Source organism: Gallinula chloropus, assembly GCF_964237585.1.
Source record: "Gallinula chloropus genome assembly, chromosome: 8".
Classification (NCBI taxonomy): domain Eukaryota; kingdom Metazoa; phylum Chordata; class Aves; order Gruiformes; family Rallidae; genus Gallinula; species Gallinula chloropus.
The window spans coordinates 209,769-231,199 of NC_140093.1; the positions used below are offsets into that span (position 1 = coordinate 209,769).

General features: G+C 47.1%; 1 protein-coding gene across 1 annotated transcript in view; it reads right to left on the reverse strand.

Annotated features, from left to right (window-relative positions):
* WWTR1 (WW domain containing transcription regulator 1) overlaps nucleotides 1-11,956 on the reverse strand; it is a gene marked incomplete at both ends in the record, with an annotated part of 54,717 nt that extends 42,761 nt beyond the window's left edge. The window contains one exon of the mRNA XM_084267377.1: nucleotides 11,565-11,956. Coding sequence (XP_084123503.1) covers nucleotides 11,565-11,956 — 392 coding nt within the window. The remainder of the gene's footprint in view (nucleotides 1-11,564) is intronic.
* Nucleotides 11,957-21,431: the final 9,475 nt, after the last annotated feature.

Genomic DNA, 21,431 nt, shown 5'->3' on the forward strand with positions numbered 1-21,431 from the left:
CCGTGTTCTGCGACACTTTTTTAGATTGCAGAGGTGATAAAGTCACTTTTAAACCCTATCACAACAGCCAAGCTTCTGCCCTCCCATTACATCAGCTTGGTTGTTTCTGCTGACTTATAAACGCCCATAGAAGCCCAAGTCCAAGAGCACTTCTCAAACAACAAGAAAACATTCTGAAATTGTCTTTAAAAAACCCAAAACCAAACCCAGAAAACCCAACCTCCAAACACCAAAGTGAACTCCCAATTCAGAATTAAAATATTTGTCCAAATACATGTGGCTGAGTGATGCTGAAAAAAATGCCTCAAGACTTCCCAGAAAACCTTATTTTTCCTTTCCAGATGTAAATTAAAAGCAAAACAAAAAGAGCAATAGCAAGTGGTCTCAGTGGTGGAAAAACTTACAGGATTTTTGCTGGGTGACCTTCAGCTGAGGCTCCAATCTTTGTACCAACTATTATCTGGGGGGGGCTTAACAAGGTTGTCAGAATAACTTTGAGCTTTGTATATTCTTAATCTATTTTTTGAGGGAACTTAATAAAAATCATATTTAAAAATCAAATAAATGTAAAAAGAATATGATCAAAGTAAAAGTGAAATGAAATCAGTAGCTCCAGAAACTTTCATAAACAGATGTCATGCTTGTTTTGGTTGGGTTTTTAATTGGAATTGTGCTGCTCTTTTTCACTTTATATGATGACTGATTCAATGTTTTTCTGCTTTTGAGTTTGGCAAAAATTAGAAAGGACACTTTTTTAATCCTGAGAATGTCAGAAATCTCAAACCAAGATGGATCTCTCCCGGTTTTGACAAGACACCTTTTACAACAGACATACCTTTAATGTCTACTCTCACGTTAAATCTTTAGCAAAACCTTAAATTGCCTTAAATATCATTTAATGTTCCACTTTCAATCAACTGTAGTCTCACCCAAAATCTCTTATTCTAGCTATTCATTTCTACATTTTCCACTCCTGCAGTGGCACAGTTTATTGGTTCCCCACTGCCAGGTCTTTCAGTAGCAGATAAAGATCAAAATGCTAAATGTAAAATAGGAATGAAGAAGCACAACCCTCTGCCACCTCTAGAAAAGATTAGTTTTGTCTACAAATTATAATCTATCATTTAGGTGATGTCAGGACTGAGACACGGTGATGACAGGCAGCATCTGCAAGATCATCCCATGATGGGAAGGTCTTCAGTAGGGGAACGGCTGTGAGAAGATTACACTAGGTACATCGGTGCATCCTCTGCAGCACGAAGGGGCAGCAGGAACCGCTGGCATCACCCTCCCGCTAGCAGGGCTGCCCTGCCAGTTGCGGGAGGTAGATGCAGACTGCACATGCACACATTTATTCACCATTAAAATCTGGTACACAGTTTTCACATCAAATCCTCGTTTTTGATATGTGCAGTTATGTCATTAAGCCATATACATTTGAAACAAAGATATTTTTTCCTAACCTCTTGAGGCAAAAGCAGCTACATTCCTGTTTAACTATGTACAATAGAACGAGCAAAATGACAAACATGACTAGGAAAATGTAGTGTCAAACCCAAACATGAAATGAAAAACCCTTTTGTGAAGAACTCCCACACTAAACTCTGCTCTTGCGAGCTCAGAAATGTTGACCTTTTCCTACATTCCCCACAAAGCTGCACAGCGATGACCACACAGTGCAGGCTGCACTCATGTACTGATGGATGCAAAGCCTGCTTTGTTTGAGTCCCCAGATATCTAATCTAGGTGAATACTGGCACTGGCAAGAGGCTGCAGAGAAGTGTATCCACACAACCTAACGTCCCGTGTGGCTCCAAATGAAATTCTACTCAACTGATGCAAAGATCAGGAAAGCTATTTCTGTCCAAACTGCCCAACTAAGCAGACAATTCAAAGCCTCTCTCAAGCAGAAATTATTTCTATTCCTGAAGCTTTTGAAAATACCCTGTTTTGAGAAAATTCTGAAAACAACATTGCACCTTACTGTGCACAAAGGCTGCTTGGGCAAATGAATGACACGAAAGAGCTTGGGTTTGTTTTCTTTTTTAAAGGAGACTTGAAACCCACATGCCCCAAATGCTTTATCAGGTAAAGAGGCCTTTGAAATATGGTCTGTAGATCTAAGAAACTCCAGTTGGGCAAGCTCCTTCCTCCTGCATCACTGAGATCTGCTGCTATGAAAAATTCTGCCCTACCTCCAAACATGTTTGGGGCATTGCTGCAGCTTCCACCAACTATAGCTAGTTTGTGTACACAGTCCTGCAGCGGAAGGATATGAAAGAGCCACCTGTAGCCCTCTGCAGAGATTCTGAACTCCTGTTGCTGACAGAATGGCCAAGAACCACCGAGGACCAGGACAGTCTTGTGGTGGTTCAAGTCTGATCACGCTGTGGAAACACAAGCATTGTATCCACTGAGAAGGTAACACTGCCAAAGGGTGTCAGCTCAGATGGCAAGGCACAGCTTCCACAGAGCAAATCCACTTCAACACACAGAGAGGGTTTTTTTACCTGGACAAGAACGGATGCTGATGAGTTTTTTCATACATATGCCCTGCATTATCAGTATCACTATAGAGAGATTTCAGAGTTCCATGCTAGGGCTTCAATCTTTAAACATGCTATCTCACAGGAGCTACTAGGAAGTGGGAAAATGTATTCTTCTAGAGCCACATACCACACATGAAGGCAGCAGAGAGGTTACGTGATTTCCTGAGTCACGCTGTGCAGCACAACAGGAACTGCACTGCTGTTTCCTTCAACCTAGGTCAGCTTCCCAATGACTCCAACTTCCTTCTCTGATGCTGCTGTATTTACAGGCTTCACAGTGAAGGTGAAGCCTAAGGAAACACGTCAGTCAAGGAGCTTTGAGAACTTGTAAAAAAAAACCCAAGGTCTGCTAGTGGCCTTTAGGAATCTCACATGAGCAGAAGTCTCACAGTTTAAACACAAATCTTGACTCTGGAAACACAAAACACTTTAATCTAACCTTTAAGAATTTCTTGACAGGACACTTTTACTTCATTTTGTGATGCTTACACCATTGATCACCAATCAGTTAATGACCAATAGGAACACAGAACGTTTAATTACAATGCCAACAGTGGATAGTCTAGGCAAATCCATCACAGGTGGAAAAAAGCAATACTTGCGGTATTGATTGAAACTCATGCACACCATGAATGTGTCCTCCTTTCCTAACCACAGAATCTTTCGGGTTGAAATGGACCTTCAAGATCACCAAGGCCCACCATCAATGCACCACTGCCAAGTCCAGCCCTGAACCACGTCCCTGAGCACCACATCTACACATCTTTAAACACTTCCAGGGACAGCGACTCAGCCACCTGCCCGGGCAGCCCACTCTATTCGTAGCCCTGCAGGACTGAAAATACCGACCACCACCAGAAGGGACAGGGACAGACCGATGCCCAGTGAAGGAAAAGGCGCGTCCTGAGCAGGCGAGGGGCCAGCGGGTGCTGCAGGGGTACGGGCAGACACACAAGGCACGGGACTGGCTGTCCTGCTGCGCTGTGCTCAGGCTGTCACTGCTGATGTGCATGTGCTCAGCTGCGAGTACACGCAGGAGAGCCAACTCCTCCTTCACACCTCCCCTTACGCTGTAGTAATCTGTGGTTACACTCTAAGAGTTATTTCAGCTTCTGCACAGTGCCTCCTGTTTGGAGATCTACGCAAGTCTGTATCTGTCTCTGCAGTGCAGTTCAGTCACATCTACCTTAAAAACAGCCATGGGTAAGGAATACTGCGATGCAGTGCCCAGTCCCCAGGTCTTACATCCCTGTAACAGCCACTGGCATTAGCATTCACACTAGGTCTGGACTTTGATTAAATCAATGTAAAAAAAAAAAACCCCAAACCAACATCCCTGCCCTCCACAACACATCACACCCACCCCTCTCTCCTCCTTCTCTCTCTAAAATGAAGGGGAAAAATGCCACAAGTCTGTATGTTGAAATTCAGCCCACATGACATTTCCTTTGGACTTAATTGCTTCCATACAATTTGTATCTGCTAGTCACGCTAGGCCCCGAGCACTAAATATGCTGATACAAAGAAGCTCTTGTCCTGTAATAACCTCCTTAATCAAAGAGGTGGAATTATGGGTAAAACAAATTTTCAACTTCATCCAAAGCACCCAAGCAGGAAACGAGTCAGAGCCCAACCACTGACTCTCCCAACGCGACTTCAAGAAGCGAGCAGGAAGAAGCTGGAGGGGCTTTACAGACCCTTCGCTGTCAGACGGGTTCAGAGCTGGACCTCTTCACCAGTTACAGACTCGAGCCGGTCAGGCAGACCATCTTTTTGCTGCTGGCTACAGCAGCTCACAAAAACTAAAAATAAACCTATGGCTCATTTTTCTTTCTTAGAGCATCCCAGGCCATTGGCAAAGCCCATACCCTCTCAGAGGGCTCCTGAAAAACATTTCCATAGTACCACTCTTAATTAACACCTGTACCTATTCTATCCACACCTTTCTAAAAGTATTCTAACGGATATGCTTTTGTAATGATTAATGCATAAAGCACTTGCATTTTCAAGAGATGGATGCATGACAGTTGTCATCTGCTAATACACAAATACTCCCGGACATCAGGTTTAACACTTTAAATAAAGATCAGTTTCATTGAACCGATGCAGTTCTCTGTGTGCACATTATTTACGAGCTTCAAAATGCACGTCAGTCCAACATACCAAATTTTATATCAACACAATGGTGTGTACAGAAGTGTCATCGATTTCCTCAAGTCATTTTAGAAGTGCATATGCTGATATTTAGTGCCGCTGCTGGGTCTAGCCTGCCCTTTACAGAAAGTTTCTTAAGCATTTCCTCAAAGGAAGCCCTTCTTGGTAACACTTCCAGGGTCAGTGTAGCCCTGCTTAAAGCATTCTTCACACTTGAGAGGTAACTCAGAAATTTAACTCAGAAAACCCAACAAGAGCGGGAATTGGATCATATCCTGTAAATTGAAGGTGTCCTCAAAGCAATTTTATTCCAAATCCGCTTTCATCCTCAGATTTTATTAAGTACTGTATTTTAAGCGCCAATTAACCACCAAATTTTATTAAGAACCACAGGTGACGTGATTTTAGATTCTAAGAAAACAGTCTATTGGTCATGAAAAGACACCCTCTTGGAACAGAAAATGAATAATGATCAGCTTTCATCAGAAACTCTGTGGCCGTTACTACTACCAGATTCAGAGGGAAGAAAGTAGCTCATAGATCCCTGGCAGGTTTTGAAGCTTTTTAAGAGGGACTCCAACATCAACACAGAAATTAGCTTACATTTTCTTTTCAGCTGTGCTTTATAAATTTCTGTCAAAAGAAGCCATTTGTCTATCCAGGTCAACTTCTCCTTCAGTGAATCAGTCTGATTTTAAAGTAATCTCCTCCAAATATTTATAATTGTCAGTGTGGAGAAAAACTTCAATTTCCTCAACGTTGAATAAAGATATGAGTAACTTTTTTTTCACCTCCCTGTAAATTGGAAGCTTAGGCCTGGCAGGTCCACTGTTAGTCCTCAAAGCCGACTTTGTTAAATAGCTCATTTAGAACCAGTGCCAATGAACAAGACTCAGTGCTCCAGCTCCAGACCATCTGAAGAGTCAGTCTAAAATTCAGTTAACTTCAACCACCACGTTCTGCACCTTCCACCAGCCCTCTTCAGTCGAGATCTGAAGCGGGTACCTATCAGTCAGTAAGATGTGAAACAGCTCTGAACAGGACCAGTCAAAGACCCTGGAAACACCGTCACTGGATTCCTGCTGTAAGGTCAGTGTTGTTGTAACTAAATCTGGACTCTCAACACTTCATGTGCCACAAACACAGTTACCTCCAAAAACGTGCGTTAAACCAAACCCCAAATTTTAAGCTCACAAACCAAAAAATGGTCCGTTATAACGTTAAACTGAACGTATTTCAGACAATTCCAGTTTTTTAAAAATCAGTGCTTTGAATTACAAAGCCCTTTCCATAAAATAGGGCACCTGGTATTTCACCACTTAATTTGAAAACACAAGTTTTCAAACAAGGGTGCCCGGAGAAGCTGGGGCTGCCCCTGGATCCCCAGCAGGGTTCAAGGCTGGGTTGGATGGGGTTTGGAGCACCCTGGGCTAGGGGGACAAAGGGGGACTGTCCCTGCCTGTGGCAGTACAAAAAAGCCACCCAAGCTTGCACTTTGTTGATCACATTTATTGCGCACTGATTTTCCATACTATTTTAACTGCCCTTTATTTCTTGGTGTTTTGCTTCCACATACTCCTTTGCACTGACAGAAGCACAAAGACATTAAATAACTACAGTCAAACTTTTTTCTTTGTTTATTTCCCTGTGGAGACCAATGCTGGTCTGGTTTTATTTCAATTCTCTACTTCTAATGTAGTGCTGAATATGGAACTTAATCTATTAAACCTTTCAAATAAAGAAAACAAAATAGATCCATGTCATTACTGTTTTACCCATGTACTTACAAGCTAATCATAGAGAAATTTATTAGGCATGTATATATGCTCTGCTCAAATGCACTTCTAAAATGTAAAGTTAAGAAAAATCTTTGAAAACAAACAAAAAAAATCAGCACAGGCTTTCAGGTGATCACACGAACTCCACTGTTTGCTCTGTCTGAACATTCCTATCAAGTTACATATCAAGCTGAATACAATCATTAGAGTTTACTCATTATTCAGTAGAACAGATAGGTAAGAAAACATTATAAACCAGAAATGTACCTAAAAACTACTGAGAAACAACATTCCTTTCATGTGACAGTAAAAACAAATTCTCATTTGCATGCAGATTACAAAACAATTACGGCTATACTTTGGCGGTGTTGATGAACATACTTGCCAAGTGCAGTCATTAAGCTCACACAGATGTATCTGAAATATGATTGCATTCTGCCCATGCATATTAAACAGAGAAACCTTTAAAGCTGTGATGACGACTGAAGTGCAAGTTCCGACTGGCGTTACAGGTATGTGACTCTAATGCAGCCAAGCAGCCGACCAGGTATGTAACAGTGAGAACGTGGCCGGGTGCCTGTGGCTTCCATTAGTGTGTCCTAGTGGTAATTTTCAACAAGACTTCAATAAAACTTACTAAAAACTCTCATGATTACCAGTCCTGCTGTCTCTACTGTACTACAAAATGTACACACCTAATTTATCTGTACAACTCTTCCTTACCAGGCATTTAGACAATATTTTGTACTGAAATGTAAGTTATTCCTGAACAACACATAAGGTGAGTCTGAAATTCTTATTCTGTCCTCAACTGGGCAAAAATCCCACCTAGGCTGGATACCTGCAATAAACTAACTGGCAATCTAATGCTCCCTTCTGAGGGATGACTTCCACCGGCTTTGTTGCTTGTACGTTGCACCAGAGATCATTAAATCCAGAGAACGTAACAATTTATTTCTGACCCTAAAATTAATTTTCCTATTTCTGTGTTAAATATATTTTGAATTTGTAGGAATTAAGTGACTGAGCTACAGGTGTCTGAGGAGTTCACGTGCTGACCCTCTCTCCTGTTGGATTACACCAGAGCCCCCTTAGACAACAGCACATCACTTGACCATTGCCAAAATGAGATCTGGCCCAGTCTCAGAATCAAGAGGCTGAAAACACTCCTTACCTTGTGCAGATCCCAGGAAGAAAAGAAACTATTCTCATTTGCACAAAAATTCAGGAAGTTCTCTGGATTTATAACATCACTGTCCAAGCAGCATCAGAACTACAGACTCCAGTTACAGGAGACAGACCTCTAATGCTGTCAATTGCAGCTTGCAAATTTAGTTTTGATGTGTGCACTTCAAGCTCAGACCTTCCTAAGCATCTGTAAAATGAGCTACAAAGGCGAGCAATAGTTGAATTTACATCAGTTAAACTTTGGCATTGTATCACAGCTTTCCTGTCTGCCAGGAACTCTTCAAAATAGTAGATAAATTCATTAATTCCAGATAAAAGTCATTTGTACTAATACTAAAGCCCTATGCCTCTGTAAATATCTCTTTCCAATGGTTGACACCAAAACCAGCATGGCTGTGTGGCCTCTTGCTCTGCCCCTGTGCTCTACAAGGGCCACAAGAAAGCTCGCTGGATGTAAGCTCCACCTTACAGGGATGCATCACACCCACGAGCAGCTCCGGCCATGACCATAGAACACTAGTGCAGAAGTGTTTATGTTTTACACGGTTTTATCTGAACTCAACAGAGTCTCTGCCTCCTGCACTCTCCATCTCTTCCCCTTCTCCTAGTTTGTAACTGCACTTCTGAGGCAGAAAAGTATCTCCAGGAGGAATACTGCATGTGCATCAATATAAATAACAGCACCCTCCACAGAGCTAACACCAAAGGCCATACCTGGAAATCACTAGAGCACTTCAACTGTCTTAATATTACTTGCTTGGTCCTTTTCAGAAATAGTCTTTTCACAGAGCTTACATTACTTTCTGAACACGCTCAGTAATATGCATCTGATGATGTGTAAAATCGAGCTTCTCCACCAACAGAACCAGGAGGAAAACATCTGAACACCTCAAGTATAATGTTGAAAGTGATTAGCTCCCTTTCCCCTCCAGCAGGATTTCCTGGCAAATACATCCTAGAATGGCAAATGTTCACAGAAATGTTTTAAAAAACACTGTGGTAAAGGTAACAGCCTCACAAACCTGTTGGGTGCAAACGCCTACTCTCTGCATTCTGTTTACCTTCTGGGATGAAATCAGCATCTGCCCAAGCAGCACTGCGCACACACACACGCACTAAGGAAACATTAAAACCTTATACTCTTCATTTGAAGCACGAGGCTATACCATCTAAACCCAAATCAGTGGAAAGCAATACTTGAAGAATTCTTTTTACAGAACATGTGTACACAGCCCAGCCCGGTCAGTAAGCGACTGATAGTCCCACTTACAGCACAAGAGCTGCATGGGGCAGTTTGCCTGTCTTTCCAGAAACCCTCTTTATCACACTTGCATTTTTTTCCACACATGCACACACAGAAAAATGCCTTAGATAACATTGCCCTAAGTGAGCGTTCATTAGCCTGTCTTCCATCCCCCCCTCCTCTGCAGCTCAGTATTTAATTACAGGGTGGAGTGGTCCCCAGGCTACTTATGTTTCTCCCAGTCACAGCCAGAAAATTTCTGCAGGAACTGACATGCAGGAGTGCGACTGTTTCAAGTTGTAGCTGGTTCCCAGTCAGCAAGGTTGGCTCTCTCCACTCATTCAAAGTCCCGTCACCACCTCTGTTTAATAATGCTTGAAAACATGTTTAAATACAACAAATTACATTCTAAGCTTCAACAGATCATAAAGGCTTTAACAGACATCATTTAGTTATTTGCTCTTAATCTCCTCAAGTTTCTTTTGCTAATGGCTGTAAAGAAATTTTTATCACTAACCTGGAAATGGCTTATTTTTTTAAGGGTTTTTTTTTTGACAGACAGGCCTTGAATACAGGGGAATGGAACTTTCTCTGCCTGATGTGACTGAACAGGATTTTCAAGCACATCATCTGATTTAACCCTACATATTACCACGCGTTAAGTTTCAAATCCTGCTTTCCATAAATCATCTTACATTCCTGCAGAAAAATTTATTTTCACATGAAAAACACTGCACCAGTTGCAAAATGTTCTAATTTATATGTAATTATTGTTTAGCTAAGTATTACTCCCAACAGCACTGCCGTATAAATATATACATTATAGGAACAGAGAAATAGGTTATTCCAATTAACTGTTATAAAAATGAGTTTGTTGGATAAATAAAACTGGAGAAACAAAACAAAGACTGCCCAAGGCAATAAATTACACACATAATGAAAGTTTTATTTTATATATAAAAAGGATGTTATTAATCAGAATATGACTGCCGATAGGATTTGGGGGAAAAAATTAAAGACACTTTGTGATTTTATCCATAGCTTTTTTTTTTTTTTTTTTGTGTATTTGGCCTAAGCTACAAGAATCTATCTGCTTGGAAAACTCTTTGTCAGAAATGCGTGACAGGAAGGGGAAATCAGATGAGCTCATTTTAATATCAGTCAAAAACCAAACAGCAAAGATGCAGTTTTTAGCCAGGGGTATCTGAAAACACCTTGCTGGCCAAACCCTAGCAAGGACTTATATAAAATACTTATTTGCTAAATACCTGCCGCAGCACACTCCTGTCAGTCAGCTGCTGCTTCTCTGCCCTGTTCTGTTCAGAAAAATACATGCCAAGTGCAGCACAACGAGATCTTTTCATTCAGGTGATAAACCAGGTGGATACAAAGTGCTGTCTGGGACCCTGGTAACTGCCCAACCCCGATTATAACCCCCACACAGCGACACACGGAGCGGCAGAAACAGACCGCAGGTACTGTGGTGCTGTGCTAGTAACTCGAGTGTGACAGAGGCCGGAGCCTGACCCCTGTGCAGAGAATCCAACGACCGGCCTCTCGAGTAATCCTTTGGAGATCCCAAAGCCACGAGGCAAAGGAATCATTACAGACACGTGGAAATGCTGCACCTATTCATTTTCCTAAGCAGTAAACGTTCTCTGCCTTTCCTGAGTCCCACCATGTGCTGTCGATGTGCCACTTATTAACAGGGCTGAAGGCACCGCTCTGCTGACGGAGAGGGCTGCAGTGACAGAGCAACTGACCTCCCGCAGCCTGGGCGGTTCAGCTCTCTCGGTCTGCTCAGGCGGATGCTTCATCAGCAAGTGTTTTATTTCACTAGTCAACATCTTGTCACTGCATATGCACCGGATTAACACAGCGGCGTTTACTCCGCACTGAACGCGGAGCAGAGACACAGCACCCGCTGCCTCACCGCCTGTCACAGGTATTGCGCGTTTTGAGGCCTGTGAAGCGGCTCAGAATCGAGCTCCGGGTGTCACCGACAACCGCTCCGGCCCGGTGGGACGGGTCGGTACGTTACGAGACTTCCCAAAACCTGTCCCTTCCATCAGACGCCGCCCCTGAAGGCACGGGCACCGCCTGCACTGCAGCCCCCAGCCGCCCGCCGCGCTCAGCCGCCCGCGGCCGGGACGCGGCGGTGCCGCGGCGGGAGCCCCGCAGCCGCCAGGCCACAGGCACGCCGCGCCCTGCGCCCGCGCGCCGGGGCTCCCCGGGCCAGCTGACACCAGGCTGGTTTCACCAACCGGTGCCTGAGCCTCGGGCGCGAGGCCAGGCAGGGCACAAGCGCGGGGCCGGCCGCTCCTCCGCCCGCCTCTGGAAGCCGCCCCGCAGCCCGCGCCTCGCTTGGCCTCCGCCGTCCTCCTCTGGCACCCGCGAGCGGGAAGGAGCGTCCCGCGCGCTCCCCAGACTCGGCCGGCGGCGCCCCGCGGCACCGCGCTCCTACCTGGGCGCTCCCTCCCGCCTCCCACCGCCGCCTCACGACGCTGCCGCCTCCTCCCGCCTCGCGGCGCGGCTCCAGTCCGGCCGGGCCGGCGCCCCCTCCCCTCGCCCCCCTGCGCTAGCCCCGGCGGCCGGCGCCGCGAAGCCCGGCCGACAGCCGTGTCCCGGCGCGGCCCGGGCCGCCCCACTCACTTGAGGAAGTAGCGCTGTCCCGTGTGCGTGAGCGCCATCTCCCAGCCGGGCGGCAGCGGCAGCTCGTCCGTCACGTCGTAGGAGCGCTGCCGGAGGTGCGCGTGCTGCGGCGCCGCGCCCGAGCCCACGAGCGAGGCGGGCGAGGAGTGGGAGCGGACGTGCTGCGCGGCCGCGGGCCGGGGCGGCGGGCCGCCCGAGTCGGTGCTGGACTGCCGCGAGTGCGAGCCCGAGTCGGGCTCCTTGAAGAAGGACTCGGGCAGGATCTTCTTCCTCCAGGAGCTGGGCTTGGGGTTCATCACCGCGTTGAAGAGCGCCTCCAGCTCCGTGTCCAGGTCCTGCGTGACGTGGATCACCTGCTGCCCCGGCGGCGGAGGCGCGGGAGCGGGGTTCATTTTCCCCCCCGGCGGCGGGCGCGGACGTCCCGCGGGACAGGCGGTGGCCGGGCCGGCCCCGCTACAGGCCGTCGCCGAGGACGCGCCCTTCGGAGCCGAGCGGAGCGGCTCTGCCGGGGCGGGCGGGCGGCGCGGGGAGTTGCCTCTGCGCCCCCGCCGGCCGCGTCGGCGTCCCGGCCGGCCGGCCGACCGAGGGGCGGGCGGGTCAGCCCCCGGGCCGGGCTGCGCCGGGCGAGCGCCGCGCCGGCCCCTCCCGCCCGGGCCCGGCCCCGGCCCCCGCCCCGCCCGCAGTTACGCAACTGCCGAGGAAACTTCGGGTCCGTGGAGGCGTCGCGGCAGCGGGGCGGCTTTCCCGCGCGGCGGAGGGGTCCGCGGGGCGGCGGGGCGCGGGCTGGGGCGTCCCTCAGAGCCCGCCGGAACCCGTCCTCGCGGCCATCCCGGCACGAAGCCGGCGGGGGCCGGGCGAAGGCGGCCCCGCGGGACGGAGCGCTGCCCGCCGCGGAGAGCGGTGCCGACGCCTTGGCGGAGCGGCCGGCCCGGGGCCCGCGCAGCTACAGCTGCACCTCCTGTCAGGCGGCGCGGCGAGAGGCCGCGGGGCGCTGCCCCTCCCGCCGGGCCTGTCGGCCCGTCCCGCTTTGCCTCATCGCTCGGAGGCTCTAACGCCTGGCAGCGGCGTGACGCTGACAGAAGGTGCTCCGTGACCCTCGCGTTGGGGCCGCGGCGGCCCCGCTTCTGCAGCGCGGGAAGGGCCGGCCCGCGGCGGGCAGGTCCGGGCTCCGCAGAGCTGCCGCAGTCCCGGGGCGGGTCTGTGCGGTCCGGCGCGGCCGCCCTCGGGCTGTGCTGGAACACAGAGCCATGGCGAGACACGGGCCTTCTTTTTGATCTTGTCTTTGATATTACACACCCCCCCTTTTTGTGTGTACTTGGAACAGTTTCTGCGTGGGGATGTGGGCCAGAACGGGCGTCAGTTCAGCGGCCACATCTGTAGCGTGTCAGCTGTGCCCTGCGCAGCCGCGGGGCCGGGTCTGCACCGGCCCCACACACCGGCTACACCAACGCTCAGCGTGGGGTTTATAACGCCTGTCTTCATTTTGATCCTACGTTTTGGGCAGAGTCCAGACTACGCTGACGGGTAAGCACACATCCATCCTCCCCAGTAATCTGGGTCTACATTAGGAAAACCTCAGGTGAGCCACTAGAATTTACCTGTTTCTTACTCAAAAGAACGAAGCACCTGAAAGCAGCACGAGCCTCCCGAACTTGGTTTCTGCAGCTTGGAACTGGGACCTGACTCTGGAACAATCTCTGTCCCCAGTCAGGGTTACATTTAACATTGGTAACAGCTTTCTGAGGTTCTGTGTTTGTGCCTTACAGGAACTCTGGATCAGGATCAGCTGGCTCTGTGGAGCAGGCCTTGCACGTGCGTTTCCTGATCTCCTTGCTTCAAGAAACACTCCCTGACATTTATTTTTCCTTACATTTCCTGTTCATGTTTCCACTGGCTAAGCAGCTCTCCTCTTTGGGTTTTTTGGGGTTGGGTTCCCACCCCCCCACCATCTGCTGTGTTTCTGGTCAGGAAACCCCGTCCTCCTGAGACTTTTTCATGCTTCCCTTCCCTAAAAAATTTCCATGCTATCTTTTGTACCATTCTTCCCCCGTTTCCTTACTGGGTCCCTTGCTAGCATTTTACCAGCTCAGGCAGCCGTGCTATTGCAGCACCTGCTCCAGGGTTACACAGATCTTACATACAATTCTGTGCTGCAATTTAGGGTTTCTTTTTAAGCCTTTAGCTATTAGATGACTGTGTGTATGTGCATGTGGGTATCGTACAGATAATGATCTGAACATGAGTGATTTTCCATGCAGCCTTTTACAAGGGCTTTTTTGATTCCTTCAGGCCTCTCTATCCTTGAGTAAAGACACACCCGTCTCCCTATTACATTCCTTTCCAGATGACATGACTATTTCAGGCAAGGCTCTGATCACCTCACTCGTGGTGCCATCTCATCTACATTAATTAGACCACTTCCATAAGACAGTGTGGCATCTGATGAGTAAGTACACATCTTTTCTGAGCTTAAGCAGTATTTTTTACAGCTAGAACCATCTTTTTCAGCAACATTAGTATTACAGCTGCACTTTCAATACTGTAATTAGCTGCTATTGCATCACGTGGTGTAAACTAAAGCATCTTTCTCTGCTAATCAGAAAGTGATTAGAACACCCAAGAATAAATTCTCATGGTATTGTTATTCTTTGTTTATTAAATGGTAACTTCCTTCTCTGAACACAAAAAAAGGGATATGACCACCAGCTTTTATAGAAAATGATTCAATATGTTGGAGTCCGTGGAAGACAATGACGCTTCCATCACAATGGGACCAGATTAAGTGATCCAGGAACCAAAACACAGATGTAGAAAACCTCCTTACCATTACTTCTTTCTTCTGATTACCAGATCATACATTATAAAAAAGAAGACAGTAACATTATTTTATCTCAATTTCATGTGCTGTTCAAACGCCTTGGAGCAGTATAGTTAGTCTTTGTTCAGCTGAAGCAGTTGTAACAGTACAGTGCTTTGAGTATACCCTGACTGTCACACATTTTCAAGCAGCAGGTTCAGCCTGTACTTCAGTGGAAAGCCAAAGAACCAGACCAGAAAGGGCACTTTCAAAAGTACCCTTCCACAATGAGCATCTAGTGGTATAAAGAAACCACACCATACATTGTAATCTCTAATCTAGACCCATGACTGCCTTGTATTCCTACAATAATGTTTTTTCTGAGAAAGCCTACACAGGTGAAGGTGCACGTGTGATGTTTATTGCGAAACAGAACATCCAGGATTCTGTGGGAAAACCTCCTGCTTTCTGGGTAACTGAGTAACAATCACACAGTGCAGACCAGGAAGAGCTTGCACAGTTCCTGCCTTCTGCTTGGGCATGCACTATGCAAAGAGACTTTATGTGCTCATTAGCTGCATCTGTTTGCTTTCATGTACTTCAGTGATGAAGAGCCATGTTTAAAAAGTTTCTATTCCTCCAAAATGAGTACTGGAGAACAGAATAAAATGGAAGTAAACACCTTGCATGAAGCTTCACTGTACAAAGGTATACGTGTGCATCACACACATTTGCACTTTTAACAAACATACAGTTTGTCATGAAAATGAATTTTTACTTGCACTTGCGGCAGTTGATTACTGTTGGATAGGTAATTTTGTGCACTGTGCTCTCGCTAATGGTTCTATGTTCTCATTTTCACAGGACCTCTGGAAAGGTATGCTTCAGCAAGTGGTTTTTTTTAACAGGGGTCGATGCTTCAGACTCTGGGTTTCACCTGTGTGCATTTCACAGCTATTTGTTTCTCAGGTAGCTCACAGCTTTGAGGCTTTTCTGGCACCTCAGAACACATGGAAAGCGTGTCCCACGTAGGCTGCTGTGATGTGGTTTATTTAATGCAGAGACCTGGTGTGTTTTACAAAGTCTCACCAGAGCAGCTGTGTCAGCATACCTCCTCAGCCAGCATCTCCAAGCCAGCAGCACCTCTCATGTAGACACAGTCTGCTAGCAAAGGAGAAAAAATAAATACATTTTAAAAAGAAAGAACTTCTGTCAGCTCAGTTCATGTTGTTTTGTAAGTTGATGTAATTTTACTGGCAGGAAAGTGATGTGAACATCCACAGCAGATGCTGCTCCGACATGATTGCAGAAACAGCTGTGCTGACTAGGAACTCGCAGCAGTGTTTGTGTCTCAGAGGTTGTTCCCCTCACAGCAACGCCACGGGACATGCAGACACTCACCCACATCCAGAGTCAGCTGACACTGCAGAGTCTGCAGCAGGGGTTTGGGCAGAGCTGCGGTGTCTGCTCTGCAACAGCTGAACCCACCTCAAGCCACCACACCACAGCTGCCTGTCGGGACTGCTTCACTGGGGCCGGCGTACCCCCTCCCAGGGAGGCTGTGAAGCAGAGCACATGGGCACACCATGGGCAGCCTGGCTCAGGTAGTTGAAACTGCTGATAGAGGTGAGTTTGCTAATGCAGCTCACTGTGGAAGTAAATTAATTAGGAAATGAATTTACTTGGACAAGGCTGGCGACAGTCTCCAGCCCTTCAGTTACTTGGGAGAGATTTGGAAAATATCTGTGCAAGTTCTGTGGGATAACTAAGTCCTGAAACAGTCCTGTAAAATTAAACTGGGACCTGATCAGCTCTGGTGCTTCAGGATGAGAGTCCAGAATTGCAAAAAAAGGAGAAGAAAAAAATCCTTAACACAGTACTGGTAAGAGCTGTTCTGGACTAGTTCCACCAGTCTGGCTCCCTGCATGAACGCTGCTGACAGTACCAGAAGAATCACCCTGCTGACAAGACTAAAATACACAGGTGTCAGGGAGGGCAGCAGGCCTGCCAGTGGCCTGGCCTCCTCACCAAGACACAGGCCCTGATAATATCCTCGTGTTCCCATGAGACAGAAAAGTTCCTCATGCTGAGAGGATTTTGATAATCACATTCTCAAAACACAGTGGCCTTGATGACAGGGGTACAGACTGCCCTAAACCAAGAAGATATGGAAAGAACTTGGGAGTAACAGAACATGTTAAGAACCAGCCATAATAAGATGGTCAGACAGCTGGTGTGTGGATGCTTTTAGGCATCAAAGGTAAACTATCGATGTTTAGCTATAAGATACATTTATCAGAACTCTTTATAATCACTAACCAATCAGTGGGGTGTAAACAGTGTGTGTAACCAATTAGCAGGTTTTTAGCTTGTCACATTTGCAGTAACAAGTGTCTATAATCTGTGTGATTTCAGCCAATAAATGGCTTCACCTAAAATTCATATAGAATTGCATGTTGCCCATCGCACACAGGAGCAGCTATGAAGGAAAGAACATTCTGGAATAGCTGTGTAAACTTTAGCAGTAGGGTACTGATATCTGTACCAGCATGAAAGGTACTTCCCCTGGCAGAGTTAATTTAACTTACAGAAAGATACAGTTTTCTGACCATGAAAACTGCACATACATGGAGAGGGTTTTCTCCTGCAGACTCACCTGCATTTCAGGACAACCAGGATGCAGTTATTTGGAGTGGTTTTCCTCTTACAAACCTAATGGATTTGAGAGGTGGACTGGAGGATTGCCTGTCCTTACATCTAGAGTAAGTTGTCATAAAGAGCCCAGAATAAGCAACTCATAGAGCTGACGGTCACGGTGATTCCTAAAACATGTTCTAGAACTCTATGACACAGTCACAGTAAACCCCACACTCTGATGCACACAGCAGCAGCCTGCTCACCACTCCACCCTCAGCAGAACCACCAGCAGCGTTTAAAACCTGCCACAGCTCAAAGGCATCGAAGCCCAGAGCCCTGTTTTGATTGATACCAGTAATTCACTGGGTGAGTGACATGTCAGGTTTAAAGATACAACTGCAGCAAACTGCCAGAGTTTATACTTGCCTTGAAAATGAAACCAGCAGAAGTATTTAAAAAAAAAAGATTGTGCTGCAATGTATCTGACCCTGACCACATCCAGCGCCAGGAGACTTCCTTCCCCTGTTCCAGATAAGTAACCAACAGCAGAGCTTTACTCCTGGGACTTTCCCAGGTTGTTCCTAATCTTGGACTTCCTTTCCTACACAGTATCTATTGTTAATATCACAGAGTCAGCATAGGAAACAGGCATTCTCACAGAAACTAGATGAAAATCACCATCCATACCTTTGAGTCTATACACGGACACATCTCATAAACAGCACTTTACATTCAAAATATAAACTCCAGACAGAATTTAGTTCATTTCTGTTAAATGATAATTCCAGGCCTAATCCAAAATTCAGATGCTGATTTTGCTTACATAGAGGTATGGCTAAAACTAACACTGTAGCTGTTTAAATGGAAACAGTTTTCCTCAAGTAATTCAAAGAACATTCAATTAACTAGAAAGGAGTTAAAAAGTAAGATGTTAAAAAGTATTTATTACAGTAAGAGCTTGCAAGAGTGGCAGGGACAAGCAAAATTGCAAGGGAATGAAGTTGTAGGAGAGTCTAAATGCACTTCAGAGGTGGGGGACTGGTTAAAACTCGGATTGGAAACTTAATGGATTTTACAGGTTGGGCACGGATGACACAGAGTTCATGCAATGGGGTTTTAAAAACCAGAGGAAAAGGTACTGCTGCTTGATTTACTTATTGCTTAGAGGAGTATCAACATTTTACATGCCAAATTACATCAGGTTTTTTCATTGCCAAATGGCTTAGCACATTACCAAATTGAAGAGACAATGTTTCATGGTGTTTGAGAACTGGGAGTTTTACTGTTTTGACACTGAGCACCCGCTTGGAAAGTGTGAGGTGAAACACATTCCAGGTCTGGGGACTGTGGAGAGTCCTTCACAGAAGACAAACACAAAGCGATTGTGTCGCTAATGGGATAACAAACCTGCCCTCTGCTGCCTGGCCAGGAAGAAACAGTGGCACAGCCCTGCTGAGCAGCACGCAGCTGAGGGCTCAGCCTGGCTCTGCTTGGAGGAAAACAATCTCGTTTAGGCATAAACTAGTTGGATATTTAGCTGACCTGTTCACTGGGAACCCCGTGCTGGCACGGAGCTCACCAGAGTTTAGGGGTCTGCAGAGCACCAGGACCTGGCACAGGTCAGTTCTGCAGGAGCCCAGGTGACTCTGTGGCACAGGAGAGGCAGCTCTGCACCACCCAGCTGCCCCATGCCCTGAGAACACCATACAGGAGTTACCGAGGGCACCGGGCTACATTCATGCTCTAAAGATGAAGTGGCAACACACTCCACTTCCTCACAGATTACTCAGACCTTAACTATGTTTGCCCGTTGCTTCAAGATTCAAATGCTGCACTGCCCACGTATCGAATGGGATTAGCAGCTTTGGGAGGAAAAATGTTAAGAGGCAAGTGGAAAGTCACTTTTTTCTGTTCCAAACTCAAGGAGTTCTCCCAGACTGGCAAAAACAGGACAGTAGACAAACGGCCTCAGACTGAGCATCACTGGTACCTGGATACGAGCAAATTCTAAGCAGCCAATTAAAAATAAAATGGACCAAAGTAGCAATGTTGCTTTTTTTTTTAATTAAGAACTTGTGGATGCTTTGTACCCTCAGTGTCCTGTTCAGGTGTTTCCATAGAGCAGTTGCAAATCCATGGGAGGAAACAAGTTGCATTAAAGCAGCTTCAGTATTTGTGTCAGCTTCAATGTGGATAGTGTTTGCACTGAACAGTCACAGCCAGGAGTGAATACTTACTGTCCCACACCTAAGGTGCTTCTCCACTGCCCAGCTTCCCCCACCCTACGACACAGGACACAGCAGCTGCAGAAACACTACAGTTCCAACACGTAACTCAAAGCAGAGCGACTGCTCTGACAGCAGCAGGGTCACTGCTGCGCACTCAGCTCATCCCCGCATCCCAGACACAGTTCTGCTCCTCCTGTGGCTCCAGGGCCCTTCACACCACTGCAAGAGGGAAAGGGGAGTGTGCAGAGCTGTAGAAATGTCCCTGCCAACCTCACATAAAGGCAAACCCACCTTTCTAATTAAGCTAAAATCATTAGCTGCAGAGAAGCTGCTCTTTCAGGCTCAGTACTTCTCTCCCCAGAGCAAACTGAAAGCTGCAATTCGAAAGCAACATGCCTGGTGCAAAGGACCTCCATCCTTACTTCTCTGCTCAAGTTTGTTCATGGACCATTGCCAGAGTGTCAATTTCTCTCCATTTCATCCAGCTTGGAAGTTTAACCTTCTCCATCCTCTGTTTGGGTCATTCTTTGTTAGAGGAAACAAGACCATCGAAATAGCCTTCAAAAAGGAAACACAAGCTGTCAACTGGCATTCTGTCCTCACAACATCCCCTGCACGCTCTGTTCTACTTGTGATGACAGAGGGAAACCCTCCCCTGCTCCACTAGCATGTGCTGCAGGACACAGCACGCAAACTGCCAGCGCTCACATGATGCCAGTGAGCTGTTGGGCTTCTTTGTAAAGAGACAGAAAGGGCTGTTGGGATTCACAGGGCAGCAGTGAGACAAGACAGGAGACCGTTCAGGGCTTGTATCTAAAACCTGTACCTTGCTGCCACAAGTTCTAGGCTATGGCAGGAGGGATGGAAAAGCTCCACCAGCCTGCGGAGAGGCTGCTCCAGTTTCCCTTGAAGACCAGTCCAGCTGCATGGAAAACCACTTCTCATGTGGACAGTAAACAAAGGACATTGCCAGCTCCTGCTGCAGCTTCACACCACTGCCCCACAGCATGCACAGCACCCCCTAAGGCATCACTCCCTGCTCTAGGAAACAGACCTGCAGCAGCAGCAACCACTGCTGATTACAGCAGCTTTGCCATTGGGTTACATGAAATAATGCCTCTCAAAGGTAGGAAAACATCAAGCCAGTAAGAAAATAAAGTATTTGTGAACGTGGGAACACAAGGGATACAGAAATGTATGGTGTAAACACACAGAATCTGTATGTTAAGGGTCTCTTACCTCTCTGGCCTCTCCCATATTCTCTCCGGGCTTCATGATGCACCCTCACTAGCAACAGCACAACACTGATGAGTAAAGTTATTTCACTGTAGTCACAAAAGCTCCAGTCTGGCACTGGAATACAACTGAGAAGCAACTTCTGACACAACCTGTTGAGCACTTTTCTTAAAAGTGGAAAAGCATCATCCATGCCACAGCGCTGCTCGTTTCCCCTTCATAAGCACACTACCCAAACAGGGGAACGTCTCAACCTGACCCTCAGATTTAGCAGGACTCGGCACTACGCTTCATCTGCCCCCAGCCCGTGGTTTTTCTGTTGCGATTTCTGAGATCACCTCGACATATAATCAGTGACTTGTGATCAGGGCACTGGGTTTTCTGTGGTACCTGCTACCTGCAGGAGGCACAAGACTTACAGTGAGTCCTGTTGAAACAGAGACTCAGTTACACCTGAAGAGCTAAACCACCAGTACAACACCCAGCCTCTGAGCCACCAAATCATCAGGAGGAACAGAATCATAGAATCCCAGACTGGTCTGGGTTGGAAGGGACCACAAGGGTCACAGAGCCCCAACCCCCTGCCACAGGCAGGGACACCAACCTCCAGGCCTGGAGCTACACAAGGTTGCCCAGGGCCCCATCCAACCTGGCCTTGAACACCCCCAGGGACGGGGCATCCACTACTTCTCTGGGCAGCCCCTTCCAGCCCCTCACCACTCTCTCTGCGAAGAACTTCTTCCCCCTAATATCTCCTCTCACCCTTCCCTCCTCCAGCTTCACCCCATCCCCCTTGTCCTGCCAGTCTCTGCCCTATAACAAGCCCATTCCCCTCCTGTTCCTCTGCTCCCTTCAGGGACAGGAAGGCTGCAATGAGGTCCCCCCACAGCCTTCGGGCAGTCATCCCACACGTACTCACACGTACCAGCATCTAGACTGCAGAAACATTCAGGACCCAGGACCATCCCA